The sequence below is a fragment of the Mya arenaria genome, chromosome 3, assembly GCF_026914265.1.
Source record: "Mya arenaria isolate MELC-2E11 chromosome 3, ASM2691426v1".
Taxonomy (NCBI): domain Eukaryota; kingdom Metazoa; phylum Mollusca; class Bivalvia; order Myida; family Myidae; genus Mya; species Mya arenaria.
The window spans coordinates 15258413-15276407 of NC_069124.1; the positions used below are offsets into that span (position 1 = coordinate 15258413).

The 17995-nt window shown below is 34.1% G+C and overlaps 1 protein-coding gene across 4 annotated transcripts; it reads left to right on the top strand.

The window, feature by feature from the left end:
- Nucleotides 1-871: 871 nt before the first annotated feature.
- LOC128228446 (neurotrypsin-like) lies at nt 872-9187 on the top strand. 4 transcript variants are annotated; one of them, XM_052939762.1, is made up of 7 exons: nt 872-1236; nt 4562-4726; nt 5108-5263; nt 6080-6388; nt 6920-7105; nt 7326-7460; nt 8420-9187. In XM_052939762.1, exons 1-7 carry the CDS (start codon nt 1146-1148, stop codon nt 8884-8886), a joined length of 1509 nt encoding a protein of 502 aa, XP_052795722.1. In that variant the 5' UTR covers nt 872-1145; the 3' UTR covers nt 8887-9187. The 4 variants fall into 4 exon arrangements, with proteins under 4 accessions (XP_052795722.1, XP_052795723.1, XP_052795724.1 ...); XM_052939763.1 differs by having other exon boundaries at nt 872-1136; XM_052939764.1 differs by lacking the exon at nt 5108-5263.
- The last annotated feature ends 8808 nt before the right edge of the window (nt 9188-17995 follow it).

Consider the following 17995-nt stretch of genomic DNA (forward strand, 5'->3'; position numbering starts at 1 on the left):
CAGTCTTCTCGAATAGTGTTCAATGAAATGGAACATCAGGGAATTCCTTGTTTGAACGTGACCGAATTGATACGATGAACACGTTTGACGACGACGTCTGGCTTTGAGGATACCCCTGTGGATATCCGGTGGCTCCTATGAGATTTAATGTGTTGGATGATTATTTTATTTTTAAAGAATGTTCTGAACGTAAGCAAAGAATATACTTTGGCGTGTTAAAATGTTGATATGAATATTCAAGAATGAAAAAATGGATTAAATGTTCAATTACGGCTCTTGGTCACAGCTTATAACTTTACCAGCTGATGGGTTAAAGTGATAGTTTTGTTCTCGTCAAGTATAATGCTACATTCTTCTGAAACCCAAACATGTACAGAAATATTCAAATGCTGACACATATAATGCAGATAAGTAATTATTTGTATATGCAATGTATAGGACTCATTTGAGTACTTGCCCAACGATACATCTAAATCTAAAGTTATACAGTTTCATAGTTGAACCTTTCTTGTTGGTATGGATATACTTCATGAACAAACAATAATGACGTTACTTAAAGTTCGCTTAAGAAAAACACAAAAACACATTCATATTATATCAAGTCAAACCTTTGTGAGAAACGTTATTTACAAAATGGCATTTAAAGTCATAGAACAAATATTCATCAGATAGCGAAGAGAATGCACGGAATGTTACAAAACATCTGCAGTAATGTTCACTCAAAATCAACCACGCGTTTCAAACCACATCGTTAACAGGATTATATCCTTTGAAATTGTAATTAGCATAATGATGAAGTGTTGTTTTGAATAATCAAACGCCTATATATCGTTTTAGTAAGCTCATTTTGTTACATCGATCATACGAAAAAGATGCATACGAGTTGTTTATAATTACTACTTAAACTATTTCGTTGCGTGGTTTAAGGTGTTAAGAAATTGTGTCAATAAAGGATTGAAATTTAACATAAACTTTCAATGACAAGTAACTTCAATAGCAGTTTCAATTCGCGTTAATCCTGATAAATTATGATCTTAAACATAAACAAATTTTAAACATTCCAACCGTTTTGGTTGAATAGTACTTAAATACAAGCACACAAGGAAAATAATCTTCGTTTTAGTGGATGTAGATAAGTAAGAACTATGATATTTCAAAACCTTCTAGCTTTAACGTCAGCACTTGTCGTTACACTCATTCAGTTAGGATCTATGGATGTGATGGGTTCATCTGAAGGTAAGTAATAACTAGCAAATATCTCACACCGTTTTTTGTGTGAACAGGACAGTCAGGTAAACGAACAATAATACCACATTATGTAAAAGTCTATGTTTTGAGGACGTAGTGGCTCTTTAAGAACCATAAGAAATACAATTAAATATTTTTGTCAGGGACAGTCCGTTTATAGTCGTAAAAGCCAATTGTCTTGTGCCCAAATGTCCTTAAACAAGGGACAGTAATGCTATAACCATTGGAACTTAATTGTCTCGTTAGAACCACTTCAATTATACTTATACATTAGTCCATATTTCTCAGGGACAGTCCGGAATTTAATCACTGTATCTTATATACAAAAGTCTCAAAATCTAAGAACTGGAGCAGTCAAGTAAGAACTTCAACAGATATGTCATACCGATGTCAAGGTGTCCGAAATTCTAAGAAACGGGTCATTCAAGACAAAACTACAATAATTATACAATACACGAGGCTCAAGTGTTAAGGAGTTGGGCAATCCAGTACGAACGAGTCAAAGCCTTTTATATAATGGACAGTCCGGTTTGAAGGCTTACATCAGTATTACTTCTAAAGTTCTTGAAACAGACGCATCGAGGTTCAAACCTCTACTGAAATACCATTATATGAGTCAGACTTTCAAACTGGAGCAGTACATTTAGAACGTAAACTTCTATATAATACATCAGTTTAAAATTCTTAGAAAAGGGGAAGCCCGGTTAGAATAACTACCACTTTTTGTATATAAGTACAACACTGCTTGGAACAAGAGCAGTCCGGTTAGAACCACTATATTTAAATGATACATGGTTAAACAAAGAGTTGACCAGTGGCTGTCCAGTTTTAACTGTTTCAACTTTATTACATATAAGTTCAAACTTTTTTAATCAAAGACAGTCAACTATATCATATATCAGTCCATGCTGTATATCAGGTGCAGTCTGGTTAAAACTACAACCACTGCATTGTTAATCAGTCCATATTAAATATCATAGGCAGTCCGGATAAAACTATAACTACTATATTATATACCAGTCGTTGCTGTTTATCAGGTGCAGTCCGGTTAAAACTAAACCACTGCATTGTAAATCAGTCCATATTGAATATCATGGGCAGTCCGGATAAAACTACAACCACTATATTATATATCAGTCCATGCTATATATCAAGTGCAGTCCGATTAGAACTACAACCTCTTTATTATATATCAGTCCATGCTATTTATGAGGTGCAGTCCAGTTATAACTACAACTACTTTATTATATATCAGTTCATGCTGTATATCAAGTGCAGTCCGATTAGAACTACAACCACTATATTATATATCAGTTCATGCTGAATATCAGGTGCAGTCCGGTTAGAACCACTACCACTTTATTATTTATCAGTCCATGCTGTATATCAGGTGCAGTCCGGTAAAAACTATAACCTCTATGGTATATATCGGTCAAAGTTGTATATCTGGTGCAATCCGGTTATAACTACAACCACTATTATATCAGTTCATGTTGTATATCATGGACAGACCTGTGAGAAGTACAACCATTATTTGTTATATCAGTCCATTTTGTATATCATGCGCAGTCCGGTTAAAACTACACACACTATATTTTATATCGGTCCATGTTATATATCATGGGCAGTCCGGTTGGAACTACAACCACTTTATTATATATCGGTCCATGTTATTTATCATTGGCAGTTCGGTTAGAACTGAAACCACTTTATTATATATCAGTACATGCTGTATATCATGGGCAGTCCGATGAGAACTACAACCACTATATTATTTATCGGTCCATGTTGTTTATCATTGGCAGTCCGGTTGGAACTACAACCACTATATTATATATCGGTCCATGTTATATATCATGGGCCGTTCGGTTAGAACTACAACCACTTTATTATATAACAGTTCATGCTGTATATCAGGTGTAGTCCGGTAAGAGCTACAACCAATATATTATTTATCAGTCCATGTTGTATATCTGGTGCAGTCCGGTGATAAACACAACCACTTTATATTATATCAGATCATGTTGTATATTATGAGCAGTCCGGTGAGAAGATCAACCTCTATATTATATATCAGTCCATGTTGTATATCATGAGCAGTCCGATTTGAACTACAGCCAGTATATTATACATCGGGCCATGTTGTATTTCATGCAAGTTCCGGTTAGAACTACAACCACTATATTATATATCGGTTCATGTTGTATATCATGGGCAGTCCGGTATAAACTACAACCACTTTATTATTTATCGGTTCATGTTGAATATCAGGTGCAGTCCGATTAGAACTACAACAACATTATATTTTTGGTTTAAAGTGTTTGCAGTGGTGTTTTTAAAAGTAATTTTAACAATTTCTAGTCCAAAATGGTGCCAATTTAAATCTTGTCTTATCCTTTTTTTAAAAATATCTTGGATTATCTTAAGGGTGGGTGGGTAATGATTAGTGGCTGCGCCGGGTGAGGACACAGTGCACTCTTTTTTCACAGTATACTTATCGATCTCGCCCCAATTCACTTATTCATTTTTCTCACAATGTAGTTCATAAGTCCTGTGTGTAATTGTTTTGTTACAAGTTCGTATTTTACTGATAGATATCCATATATTTACATGTTCCGAGTTACAGTTAATGCACACATGCAGGGGATGAATGCATTGACAAAATTACACTGGTTGCCATTTACTGAATGAATTATTAATAATATTGTACCTACGGAAAGGCGAGCCACGTCATCGTATATACATGCTATACAGTACATGGAGTATGTTAAGGGCGTTCAACTAAGACCTACAAGTTTTCTATATTGTCTACTCCAAACAACAGTTTTGAAACACAATAATTGACACCGGAAACTTCATATAAAGTGCTCGCAACATAACGTTGTTACGTTTTGAACTTACATTAAAACTAACAGTAGATAGCATGTATCAATTATTGTACAGTGAGTATGATAATAAGCTATAATAGATAAACACGAATCAAATCAAGGTGACTGTGCAGGGTCCTTTCAATGAGCAAGGGCGTACAAAAAAATAAATAATTGATGACAAGTTTGAAAAGTTGTGTTGTGTTTTTGAAATTTGTTCGCCTGTATATTTGAAGCAACAGCTATATTTTTCTTAACATTTTATAGTCTCGCAGCCTTTATTTTGTTAAATAGGGAGTATGCGATACCAAAGAAACAATTTGTCCAGCCTTTCAGTCTATGATATGATCTGCCTTTGTTTGTGAAGAAACATAACACCGCACTGAAGTTATAGGAGCACACTTAAAAGCAGGAATCTGGTCATTTTTAGCATTTTTACACTGCAGGAATTAAGGTCCTTCCGGTTGATATGTCACCTTCAATAGTGTATGTGGAGAAAGACGGGAAAAAGGGGATTATATACCCTGAAGATTGGGACGATAATGACGCCCAGGTCATTTGTCAACAGCAGGGTTATAAATCAGGACACGCACGCAGGGACCTTGGTTCAGGTACACCGTTAAATAAAGTATAAGTAACCAACGACTGTAGCCGTTATTATGATAGGAAAAGTACCAACGAATTTGAAAAGACGTTGACAGTTTGTATATGTAATGCAATTTTAAAATATAATTTTATAATTACTTTACTATCCATAACATGTAAAATTCTAATGGGTTATTAAAACACACTCACATCGATTCAAACATAGAATTAACCGAAACATTCACCAATGAAGATAGCTTGTGTAATGTGTGTGGTCTTGTTGCGTTATGTAACGTGTTTGTTTGCCCTTATTATTATGCTTTTTAACATTATATTGTTTAGGCAACTGGACTTGTCTACTTGTCTATATAGTTTCCAATGTTTAATGACCATTGTATTTTGAACAGAATACCCATACCCATACGTGATGTCATACGTGCAATGTAATGGTACAGAACAACACATCGGAAATTGCAAATTTAATGGAACATCTTCTCTGTTACCTCGTAACCGTTACCGATACGATGGCAAAGCGGCAGGAGTGCATTGTAAAAATGAAACCGGTATAGCAATTGTTGCATACGTCATTGGAAACATAAGGAAGCCCTCAGTTAGTTCTATCTAAATCTAATCAGAGCGTTTACCAAAAAGCAATTGTTGCATATGTCATTGGAAACATAAGGAAGCACACAGTGTGTTCTAACTAAGTCTTATCACAGCGTTTATCAAACAGCAATTGCTGCATACGTCATAAGAAACATAAGGAATCCCTCAGGGAGAATAACTAAGTTTAAGCGCTGCGTTTAACAAATAGCAAATTTTGCATACGTCAATGTAGACATAAGGAAACCCTCAGGGAGTTCTAACAAAGTTTAATCACAGTGTTTACCAAAATGCACTTGTTGCAAACGTCATTGAAAACATAAGGAAGACCTCAGAGGGATCTTACTAAGTTTAATAACAGCCGTGACCCAATGAAGTCATCTTTAAAGTAGTATTATGCTATTTGAATCTCGCAGTCATGTTTTTTATTAATTGTTGCGTGTTCGGTTTTGTGCGTTAAACAGATCATGTTTTGTACAGTAAATGGGACGGTAAAATGTGTATTTGTTTAAGTACATAGAATGCACTGAAAGTTATTTTGCGTAAGCTAAAGCTACTAGTGCATCTCTTTCGTTCACTTAAATGGAAGTAAAAAATGATGGTCTGAAAAAGTTTCCCTTTACAATTATCTTTTTTTTAACAAACTAGGATCTCATTGATTTTGGCTAAATACAAATGTCTATGATTGAATGGTTTCGATATTAGAAATTATCAATAATAATTGAAAAAATATATTTATTTTTATTTTGAACACACTTGACATATATCGTTACAAGTTCGTTTGCAACCCAACGTGACATTTGGCGCTGTTCAAGTATGGGACAGGGGTAGCTATCGCCTTGTATGTGCGGAAGGCTTTGATGATCTTGCTGCTCAAGCAGTGTGTCGATACTTTGGGTTCGCTTACGGGATAAACATTTGCTGCTCAGCCTTTGGAAGGATGGAATACAACATTGCTTACAGCAATATTAAATGTACTGGTATCGAGTCAGATATACTCGAATGCGATTATGTTAAATACTTTCCAAACTGCACCAGTGGACATTACGCCTCTGTAGCCTGCTCGAATAATCCCGAAAATGAAGGTTTGTACAATAGTTACACTTGCTCTTCAGATTTGATAATTAAAAAACAAACAGGTTGTTATTTGCAAAATTGTCTTAATTGTTATTGAGACGCATATCTTAAGGTTCGATTCAAACAATGCGCTCGTTTCGGGCCAGATATAGAATTCGACGTAAGCGGGGGCGTACGCTTTTAACTTGTGCCTTTCCTCCAGGAACGAAGTTGTTTGGTTTAAAGTGTTTGCATTTAGGTTTTTAAAAGAAATTTTAACAATTTCTGGTCCAAAATGGTGCTAATTTTAAAATTTGTCTATTTTGAAACAAATCTTGGACGATCATAAGGAGGGGAGGGGAGTGGTTTCGCCGGGTGAGCCCCCCCCCCATACCATCTGTATCTGCTAGTCATTGTCTTTTCATCTAATAAAGCGATAATCTTAAATTACGTTTCTCGTAGTGCGATCCAATGTTATCCAGTGCTTTTTTATGTTTAGTTTATTGAAAATGTATGTATTTCTCCTTCATAAACAAAACATTCTAAAATCATTTTTACAGAATTTGAATTAAAGATACATCAATCTGGAAAAGTAAGCATTAGACGTTTTGATAATACGGGCTTTTTCTGCGCTAATGGTTTTGATGATGCAGAAGCGACAGTAATTTGCAGGGAGATGGGATATAAAGGTGGATCAGCGTACTTCCATTCAAGGCATACGAAATATTCAACAGTCCCACTTCTAGGTATATCAAATAATTTACTTTAATCGAATTCCGAATAAGGCAAAAGGTTTTCCGTTCCAAATCTATATCGGAGATTGGTAATCAGTGGTGAAATATAGTATACATATCACTATATCTTGATGATAAAAATTTAGAAATATGAGAGTTTTAGATTTAATGTATCTCGAATTCCTTATTCTACATTTGAAATGTTTGTTTCTACATATGTACTATATACAAGGAGTTCCATGGTTAGCAAATATTGCCTGCGTGGGAACCGAGAAGAATCTGGGAAAATGTGGAAAATTCGATTGGGGCTCAGTTGGTAACTGCGATGAAAACAAAATACCTGCAGTTTACTGTTACAACAGAACGGGTACTGAAACATAATGTTTGGTTTCATGTTCTTTTAGATACGGGAGTTTAAGTTTTGTTTAGGCAATGGATACTTAAGCATATGACTGGCTTTATTTAAGGGTAGTTTATTTTTTTCTTGGCTATGGGTACTTAAGTGTATTTGTTGGAACGAGTATTTAAGGTTACTTTAGGATACGAGTACATAATGTTCGTCTTGGCTATGGGTATTTAATTGTTTAGATTAAGCTTTCTTAGAATTGTTCTAGGCTACGGTATGAAATTTGTCAGGAGTGAACGCTGTATTTAAGCTTACGTATTCTTTATCTTATTCTAGGCGACGGGTGCTTGATTGAATTATAGGCAAAAGGGCTTAATTTTAGCTGCGGTTACTTAATCTTATTGTTGGCTATGGGATTGCCCGCTTACTTTTGGCAACCTGTTATATACTAATTTTATCCCATGCTCAATACTGCTACGTGTATTTAAGCATGTTTCGGACGAGGCAATGTTGATTTAATTTGTTCTTTTTATATTGACTATATTTAATGGTAAATCTGCAAATATTAATATTTTGACACATGCCAGTATTTCAGTTTAAATTTATTTCACATCATAACTCCAGTTAATTAATACAACACAACGGGTATTTCACGTTATTAAAAGCTGCAACTATGCCGTTTTTGTCTTTTGTGTATGTTAATCATGGTAAATTTACAGTTGCAAACATCTATCCTTCTGACAAATGAAAATCATCTACTCAAATTTGTTTTGCATTCCAAAAACAGAATATCTGCAGTTTGTTGTTTACACGCGACGGTACAAGGGTGCCGATGTCTTCTTTGCTATATCAGCATGTTAATTTTACATTTGTAAACATTTTTATATTTCCGATTAGAAAAAGTCAACAACAAGAATCTATTAGTCTTTCATTTTTATTTCACATTATGATAATAACGTCACATTGTTTTTTAAATACAGGTTTTTCTTTTGCTCTTGTACATGGAACAGACAAAGATAATGGGCTCGTTGTGTTCACCGTAGATGATAAAGAGGGTGCGATATGCCTACGCGATTCCGTTACAGAAGAACGACAAAAACTTGCAGCAATAGTATGCAAACAACTTGGATATGGAAACGGCGGCCTACTTTTGAATGGTACTGATGCTGAGAATGAGGTCATTGCAAGGGAAGTATTTCCTGGAGAGTCGGATTTGTTTATAACCAAGATTGAGTGTAACGGAAATGAGAGCAGCCTAGCGGAGTGCACGTTTAGGATTTTAGAAAGAAATTTTCCGTTCACTGAGGATTGGATACCGTTTACTATGGATGGTTGTCATAACCCTCTTTGTTATAGAGTACGAGGAAACAACCGATGGTTGGATATTAATAGAGAACTCTCGTGTTGGGATGGGAAACGACGTCTCGCTGTGAAATGCTTCATTTAATAACAAATTCTGTGTTAATCAAATTATCGATTATAATAGAAAAAAAATCCGTTGAGTATTTTCAAGTAGTTTTCATACATTAATGTATGGTTAGCATTTGACCGTGTTTTATTATAATGTGATTGGGCACAAGAAAAAGTACTTTATCAATTATGTAAAGTGTTTGTTATCAACAGGAATAATAGTAGAGTTATATATACAGTCCAAACACGCTATGTCGACGTCGGATATATTGACTTCCCGGTTGTATCGACTTTTTTCTCCGGTCCCGAGTTTAATAAAATAAATCTGCTTGTGTCGATATATTCTCGGTTATTTCACTATGTCGACAGTTCAATTGCAGAAGTCGGATGACGTACATAAATCAAACTCAAACAAAAAATATGTAGGGACTGATAATAATTTTTGAAATTCGGATGTGTCGAATGTTCGTTTCGACTGTATATCAATAAATAAATAGTATACACATGTCAAATAATACCGTTGCAGATAAGATTATCATTATTAAACAGTCAATGTCATATAAATATACTTATATTTAGACATGAGCAGTACAAATATGAATATGAAGTTCATAAAACGTTTAAAATTTAACAGGCAGTATAAATAAACAACAACCAAGATCAACAGTAACAAAAACTGTAAAATTCAAATAAATACAGTTTTGCCACTGTTCATACTGTAACACAATGGCCTATATGGCCGTTTTATAAAATAGGATTTTTATGTATGATGCTGTTTGTTATACTCAAATAGGATATGTTTTCATAAATATGTAATGGTCTTAAACAGTCAATTTAAATATAAGATGAATAATAGGTAAAAGTCCCATAAAGTTGGACGTATATAATATTCCCAAACCAAGTCCAACCAAAGTAGCATTGAACAATGCGTTATATGACTATGTTGCATTTCAGAATGACGAAGTAGTATGATTTATGGATATAAAAGTATGTAAAATTGGAAACTAACAAAACAGTATAACGGTGATGTAAATCCTACAAAATTGGCAGATATGAAAATCATATAATTATTGGGAAACAGCTAATATTTAATTATATATAATTATATAAACTGATACTTAAAGCAAGCACAAATAATATTAATTAATATAGCAATAAACCCGAAACAAGTAAGTATACATCGGATCTAAAACGGATCAAGACAATATGCACATATAAGCATTAGCAATTCATTTTAATTGTGGAATGTGTTGACATGGCTGTAAAAACATGTTTGTTATAATCACAACCAATCATTCGGTGATATAAACTGCATACGGAATGACGTGTATGGTGGAAACACACAACCAATATCACCTTATCAGATATATATTTATTAATTCCATGGTAATTGCCATGATAGATGGAAACCCTTAGAACACCATTATCTCCTCATTGGTGTATATAAAATGCAGAAAAAAATGCAATTGATGGTGGGGACCAACAATAAATATGTAAATTTAATCGTAAATTATGAAATGCATGATAAATGCTATAAATGGTGGAGACCAACAACAAATATCACCAAAATGGGTAATATGAAATGCATGATAAATGCAATAAATGGTGGAGACCCACAACAATTATCTCCACATAGGCTAATATAAAATGCATAATAATTGCAATGGTGGAGACCCACTATAAATATCTCCACATTGGCTAATATGAAATGCATGATAAATGCAATAAATGGTAGAGACCCACAACAAATACCTCCACATTGTCTAATATGAAACGCTTGATAAATGCAATTAATGGTGGAGACCCGCAATAAATACCTCCGCATTGGCTAAAATAAAAAGCATAATAAATGCAATAAATGGTGGAGACCCACAATGAATATCTCCACATTTGCTAATATGAAATGCATGATAAATGCGATAAATGGTAGAGACCCACAACAAATATCTCCACATTGTCTAACATGAAATGCTTGATAATTGCAATAAATGGTGGAGACCCGCAACAAATATCTCCACATTCGCTAATATGAAAACCCTGATAAATGCTATAAATGGTGGAGATCCGCAACAAATATCTCCACATCGGCTTTTATGAAATGCATGCTAAATGCAATAAATGAATGAGACCCGCTACAAATATTTCTACATTTGCGAATATAAAATGTATGATAAATGCAATAAATAATTGAGATCCGCAACAAATATCTCTTCATTAGCTAAAATTATGAAATGCATGATAGATACAATAAATGGCGGAGACCTCCATCAAATATCTCCTCATTGGCTAATATGAAATGCATAATAAATGCAATAAATGATTGAGACCCGCACTAAATACCTCCACATTGGCTAAAAATTATGAAATGCATGATAGATGCAATAAATGGCGGTGACCTGCAACAAATATCTCCTCATTGGCTAATATGAAATGTATAATAAATGCAATTAATGATTGACACCCGCACTAAATACCTCCACATTGGCTAATAATTATGAAATGCATGATACGTGCAATAAATGGTGGAGACCCGCAACAAAAACCTCCACATTGGCTTATACGAAATGCAAGATAGAAGCAATAAACGGTGCAGACCGTGCAAAAAATATCTACTCATTGGCTAATACGAAATGCATGGTAATGTCATGATTATTGGGGACCAAAAATTCATATCTCCTCCATTGCAAAAACAAAATACACGATAAATGCAATATATGGCGGAGATCCGCAACACACATCTCTTGATTGGCTAATATGAATTTCATAATAAATGAAATAATTGATTTAGACCCTCACTGAATATCTCCACATTGGCTTATATGAAATGCATGATAAATGCAATAAATGTTAGATACCCGAAACAAATATCTCCACATTGGCTTATATAAAATGTTTGATAAATGCAATAAATTGTGGAGACCAACGACAAATATCTCCACATTGGCTTATATGAAATGCATGATAAATGGTGGAGCCCCAAAACAAATGTATTAAAATTGGCTTTCAAAATTATCAAACTTTTCCATACCCTTAAGCATACGTTTTATTTGACCTTTAAAAGTAATTCAAATTAAACATCGCATTCTTTCTCTAACACCAAGCAACACATACGTCTTAGTACATACAGTCATTTCTTTTGGTAACTAAATATTCAAAATGAAATGGGATTTTTATAAATTGTGTATGCTATTGAAGAATGCAGTAGTCAAGGAAAGTTATCTCTTTTGATTACATCTTGAACCACTAGTTTTTCCCCTTTTACCAAATGGAAATCATTACTACATAACGATAGATTACGCTTATATATATCTATGGTTTCTTTGTTCCATGTCAGATCATAATCTCCACATTATTGTTACTATTTTCAAAATTGCGCATGTCAACTTTCGACATAAATGAGAATGGAACATATTGTTTGCCACGATCATACCCTCTAACTATGTTAGCTCTGCTAATCAATGTGTAATACATTATTGCAAATGTCAAGCACCTTAGTCTCACAGTCCTTAATGACATTGGCGATCCGTTGCCTTCGTATGTAGCGGACTGATACCAACGGAAAGTTGCTGAAGGCTGGCGATCGGAAGCAGCTCACTTCGGCCCATCGGAAAGGACACTTGACGAGCTGCCACCGAAATGCATGTCTCCAGGGCACTGAGGAATATCCCAGAACGGTGATTTTCCTTCATAGAAAGACATTTTATTTCGATAATTGTTTCGATAAAATTCTCAACAATACTTTTTAACTGGTCGTTTTCACATTTCACATGTTTGAGTCTTTGATAGTCCTATACCATATGTGGTTTGCACAGACGTTGCTAGGAATCACTGGAAAAAATGTCCTCGGATTTTAATTCCATACAGGATTGTCTGTGCTTAATGGTCAAAAACTTGACTTCATCTAATCTAATGATGTTTGTTTATTATCTATATTGTATAATTGCATATTACTTTTGTGTACCCGAGTTGCCATAATATAAGGGTGTTCTATGGAGTGGGCTTGGGTTGCTGGTTTCGTCTGCGCCCCTTGAGATTCTTGAGTCTCTTGTCTGGTGGTCATTTTGCGTGTTTTATCTTTGCCTTCCGGTGGCGGGAAGCAGTTTTCTCTTACAAATAAATCATTTTGGTACACTTTAATTTGGCTATCCATTAATATATCTGAAAAATTAGGTCATTATGGAAAATGTTCACTAGTATAAAAATTTGAGGTAATCTTTGATGAACGCAAGCGCAGCGAATTTCAAACGTGGAAATTCGTGACGACGATAACTTTGTTTGCTCATTTCAAAGATAAGTTTTGAAGAAATGTCTGAGTGACCTCTTTTTATTTATATAAATGTTTTTGTGTGACCCACAATTGTAATATAAAGGTAGTATTAATTGTGAAGAGATTTTGTTCCTATTTCAGAGTTAAGGAACGAAAAAAAAAAGCTATGAAACGTTCATCCGCAATACATTACATTGTTATACCCTAAATAAGTGCGTCCCTTCTTTATGAATATGAAGTTGATGGGTCCGTATATCACTATATTTTAATGCAAATCGAGTTTTAATGACGGCAGCGGTCAATATCATACTTTTGGAAGGTCCGTACCTCGCCAAAATATAATATGAACCGCTGACGTTAAAGAAACGGTGAGTGCTGCTTGAGATTTTCACATCGTCATAAAATTTTCATGAGTTAAAGTTGTAGGCTTAAATGAAACTTGATAAATGTGTCTACAGGAAAAGACACGTATTATACTTCATCGCAAACAAATATTACTGAGGTTATATTCGAAAACAAGCCAAATTCGTATCCGAAAGGTTTCCCGAAATTAAGCTGGCGAAATGTTTCATTACGCTTCTTAGAAATATCCTGTACACTACTCGCGTATATCCTCTGGCAAGTAAATAATTGTTGTGAGTATCTTTTAGCACGGTCTAATTTAGTGATTGGAAGTGATTGATCTTCATTCACTGTTACAACTTGATATCCCAACTGATGCAACCCAGCTCAGTAAATTAAAAAGGTCACTGTGTCAAACGTTAATTAAAAGATAATTTACAAAATGATGTGTTGAAAGAAAAAACATATATTGATAAAATGCAGTGTTCTTTTTTCATCAAAATGTTGCCCACTTTTAGTTTATATAAATGATGCTATGACAAAAAAGGATGAAATGAAGAGAAAGAACTGATATTGGATCTCAATGGTTAGAAGCAAATGGAAAACATTGCAAATACTTAATCTAGTTTCGTTTATCGTTCTCCAAAATTAAGTTGGATTTAGAAAGATATATATGAAGCTCACCTTCACATTTCAGATACTAGCAATGAAAACTATTATGTTTTGAGTTAAATTATATTTAATATTTAATATTTTAGCGATTAAAAAAGTTACGACAATACTTCAAGGCGTGAGCTAACCGTAAACTATGGAATCAAGAAGCATGTTAAGAAGCCAACTAGGGAAACACACAAAACATCAACAATAATTGAACACATTTATACTGTTAGTGCTGCCTGTTGAATTCATTAGATTCTTTTAAATAGTGCATCACATTGAGTACGTTGCATTATATCCATGCTTATTTTTTTTGAAAACGTTTAATTGTAAATGATAGTGTCTATCGGTGAGTGTATAACCTATACTATTTTTTTTATTTTGTAACATTATTAACATACAGAGACAATTATTAGCGCTGTAATTTTTATTAAATTCTAGTGACCCAGGCTATATATGAGCGTGTAGAAATGTTACTTAATGACACCATCTTCACAAAAAGAGATTGCCAGACTCATCGGTATTGCAATTACACAGTGTTTTCAAATGTTACTTCAAATAATTATCATGCTATTTTGAATTTTCCTCTCCAGCGGCTTGAGCAAATATGACCAACTACGGTATAGTAACCTTTATTTTAAGAGTAAGTAGCCAATCCATTTGTGTTGTTTCCGGTGGGGTCATCAATATCATAAGCCTGTGGGGCACTGCCAGAATGTAACCATAGTAAGAGCTTATCTTATGTTTAACGTGCATTAGTGTGAAGCAGTGTCATACAAGGAACGCGTTGCAAATTCCTGAAGGACGACAATTAGTATTTTTTCAATTAGGAGGGGAATCGAGTCTGTGACCCCAGGAATCAAAGTCAAGCTTGTTACAATTAGACCACGGATCAGCCGACCAAATGATTTTAACCTTGCGGCGTTAACCGATCGCGATTATTTAAGTTTTAGGTTTAATTGTTATCAAGGCCAATTACTGAGCACATCAGCTGACACAAAAGCATTGCATGTATAAAGTGAAACATCAACAATAATATGGTATTGATTCAAAATGATTTAATGAAACAGCACATTTTGAACAATGAAAAGAATATGTATCATAATGTAAAACAAGTTTCGTCAAAATTATTTTGCTTTCGGTTGTGTTCTTATTTGTTTTAGGCAAATAATTGGTTTTGAATTATAATTTCAACAAAATCACAATTCTTATGAATTGTCGAATTGAACCTTTAATTGTTGATCGACTTTATCAAACATTGATTATTAAACTTGTAAGTAAACGTTGTACACACTGCGCAACCAAATGTCGTTATGACGTTATGTAATCCTAAACAGTAATCTGTCTTCAAATAAACATATGGCAAACTTCTGCTGCTTTGAAATAGTTATTTACTATAAAGTTATCTGAGCCCTTAAGAATGCATAAGTCATCCTAAACTGCACTTGCGTCGTAATAGGAGGACTTCCAGTCTCGTCGGTGTCACAAGTCTCCAATGTGCATTCACATAATCTTAAAATAACAAACATCGGTTCTGAACAGTGACAATTATTAGCGCTGTTATCTTAATTAAATTCTACATTGCATGTACAATTTAATCGACTATACAATATTAAATACGACTCATTTAACACGCAGTGCATGTAGACAACGTATTTCAAATTTCAAGTAGATTTGAACCTTTAACTGTCTTGGTTGTTTACAGTGCGCCTCATGCGTGGCAATGACTTTCTTTGTATGGTCCAAATTCATGAAAACGGAAGGTGGAATAACCTTTGTGCGGATGGGTTTGATAGAAAAGATGCGAAAGTTGTGTGCGCACAACTTGGGTTCAAGGTACCGATTCTGTTCCTAAAGGCTCAAAATAAAATAAAGGGTACCTGGACATGTCATGGTCAAAAATTAAGTTAACAAGTAAAAACAATGAGTAATAATACCTTTCATTTTAAACTACTCTTCTTGAATCCGAAATTATATTTTCTTACAAAGAATATAAATAAATATAAATAAAACAAAATATGTTTCAGATAGGAATCGCTTTGAAAATGAGTTCTGGAAACTATTTGAATTTAGTTCGTCCGAAAATTGCTTGTAAGGGCAATGAGAGCTTGATAATGAAATGCAGATATTTTCAGTAAATAGGAACATAGATGCAAAAATAGAATTTCACAGGTGAATATTCATAAAGAGTTAGCCCTAAAACACGAGTGAATAATTTGTTAAAAAAAAACGTTCGTGCATTTCCTGTAGATCGGAACATAGATGCAAAAATAAAATTTCACATGTGAATATTCATTAACTGTTAGCCCTTAAACACGAGTAAATGACAAATTATACAAAATATTTTGGAGCAATTTATCCGCTGGCCGGACATAGAATTGACAGCAAAGTCATCAGCTGTCAAAAAGTTGCGTGAGGGGTGTCTCGTGCAAAAAAAACACCGAAAAGGGTGTGTTTTTTACAAAAAAAAAAAACAAAAAAAAACCCGAAACCAAGCATGAAAGAAACCTACCATAAGTGATTCAATGTTTGATCGGGTTTTGTTTCTCTTTATTATAGAATGAAATTCATTTTTTATCGTTAACTACCGGCTTCTCAGTGTGTATTTTTGCAAGATTATTTGAAATGGGATATTTATTTTAATATGTTTTTGATACTTACTCCAACTCTACACGGCTCTTCTTATAGCATTTTAATTTCTTACAAACTATCACCTTTTACTTTCTGTACGCTGTCATTTTTGGCATCAATCCACGGCACTCTTTCCTCGAGGTAAACGGCGTTTGCACTTTCAAAATCGAGTGTCTGTATAAGGTAGGTCATTTCCTATGTCAAGGTATTTCATGGTTTAAAATACATGGTTTAGTTTGAGAGTTGATCATGGTTAGCACAATAAAGCAATCAATATTTCACAATAGATGCATGGACTGTACGACGGCATTCTCTCTCTCTCTCTCTCTCTCTCTCTCTCTCTCTCTCTCTCTCTCTCTCTCTCTCTCTCTCTCTCTCTATATATATATATATATATATATATATATATATATATATATATATGCAACTAGAATGTTAATTTGAGCTCCTGTCTAGTAATCTCAGAATTAATATTTCAGGTATATAAATATAAAGAGATAAATAATTCATTTACCGCGCTCTATTTTTTTTTGTATTATTTTTAAATGAAAAAACCGTGATGCAGTATTCCAGCAGCAGACAAAGTCGACCCAATAATACTATATCTGTTAGTACAGGTATTCATTTACCTTTGCTTTAGTTGAAGTCAATATTTAAGTAATTTTCCAACACATTGAATCTCAGTAGAACTCACCTAATATAGGGTATCCACAAAGCCAGATGTCGTCGTCAAATGTATACATCGCTTCAATTCGGTCAATTTCACATTCAAACAAAGGAATTCCCTTATGTACCATTTGCTTGAACACAATTCATTGAGCCGATATTTCATCAGCCATTGTTTAACAGTATAGGAAACAACAGAAGAATCATAAATCACCAGTTATTATGAATTTTTGCACATGTATCAAGTGACTTTTACATCTAAGGAATCAACAACACGAAGCCACAGAATGATGAGAATCAAGCTTTATCTCCAAACACGCTACACTGTATAATTTGAACTTGATTTCGCATGTGTTTTGCATTACTAACCTCCACTGTTGGCATTACAGCTCGGTGAAAATATGTGAAGCAGCTAAACGTTTAGGTATCAGATGGCCCCAGCTTTAGGGAAATAGATACGTCATAATTCAATTACTTACTCAACTCATTTTCCCACTAAACAGCCCTGTGTTGCCCAACAGTTCAAACGTTTTACTATGTAAGAATCATATTTTCTCATAGATTGTATTGATGAAAAATGTTG

Coding starts and splice junctions, on each gene's coding strand:
- LOC128228446 (XM_052939762.1), top strand. CDS start 1,146: ATGATATTTCAAAACCTTCTAGCTTTAACGTCAGCACTTGTCGTTACA. Junction 1,237..4,561: donor TGTGATGGGTTCATCTGAAG/GTAAGTAATAAC, acceptor TTTACACTGCAG/GAATTAAGGTCCTTCCGGTT. Junction 6,389..6,919: donor GAATAATCCCGAAAATGAAG/GTTTGTACAATA, acceptor TCATTTTTACAG/AATTTGAATTAAAGATACAT.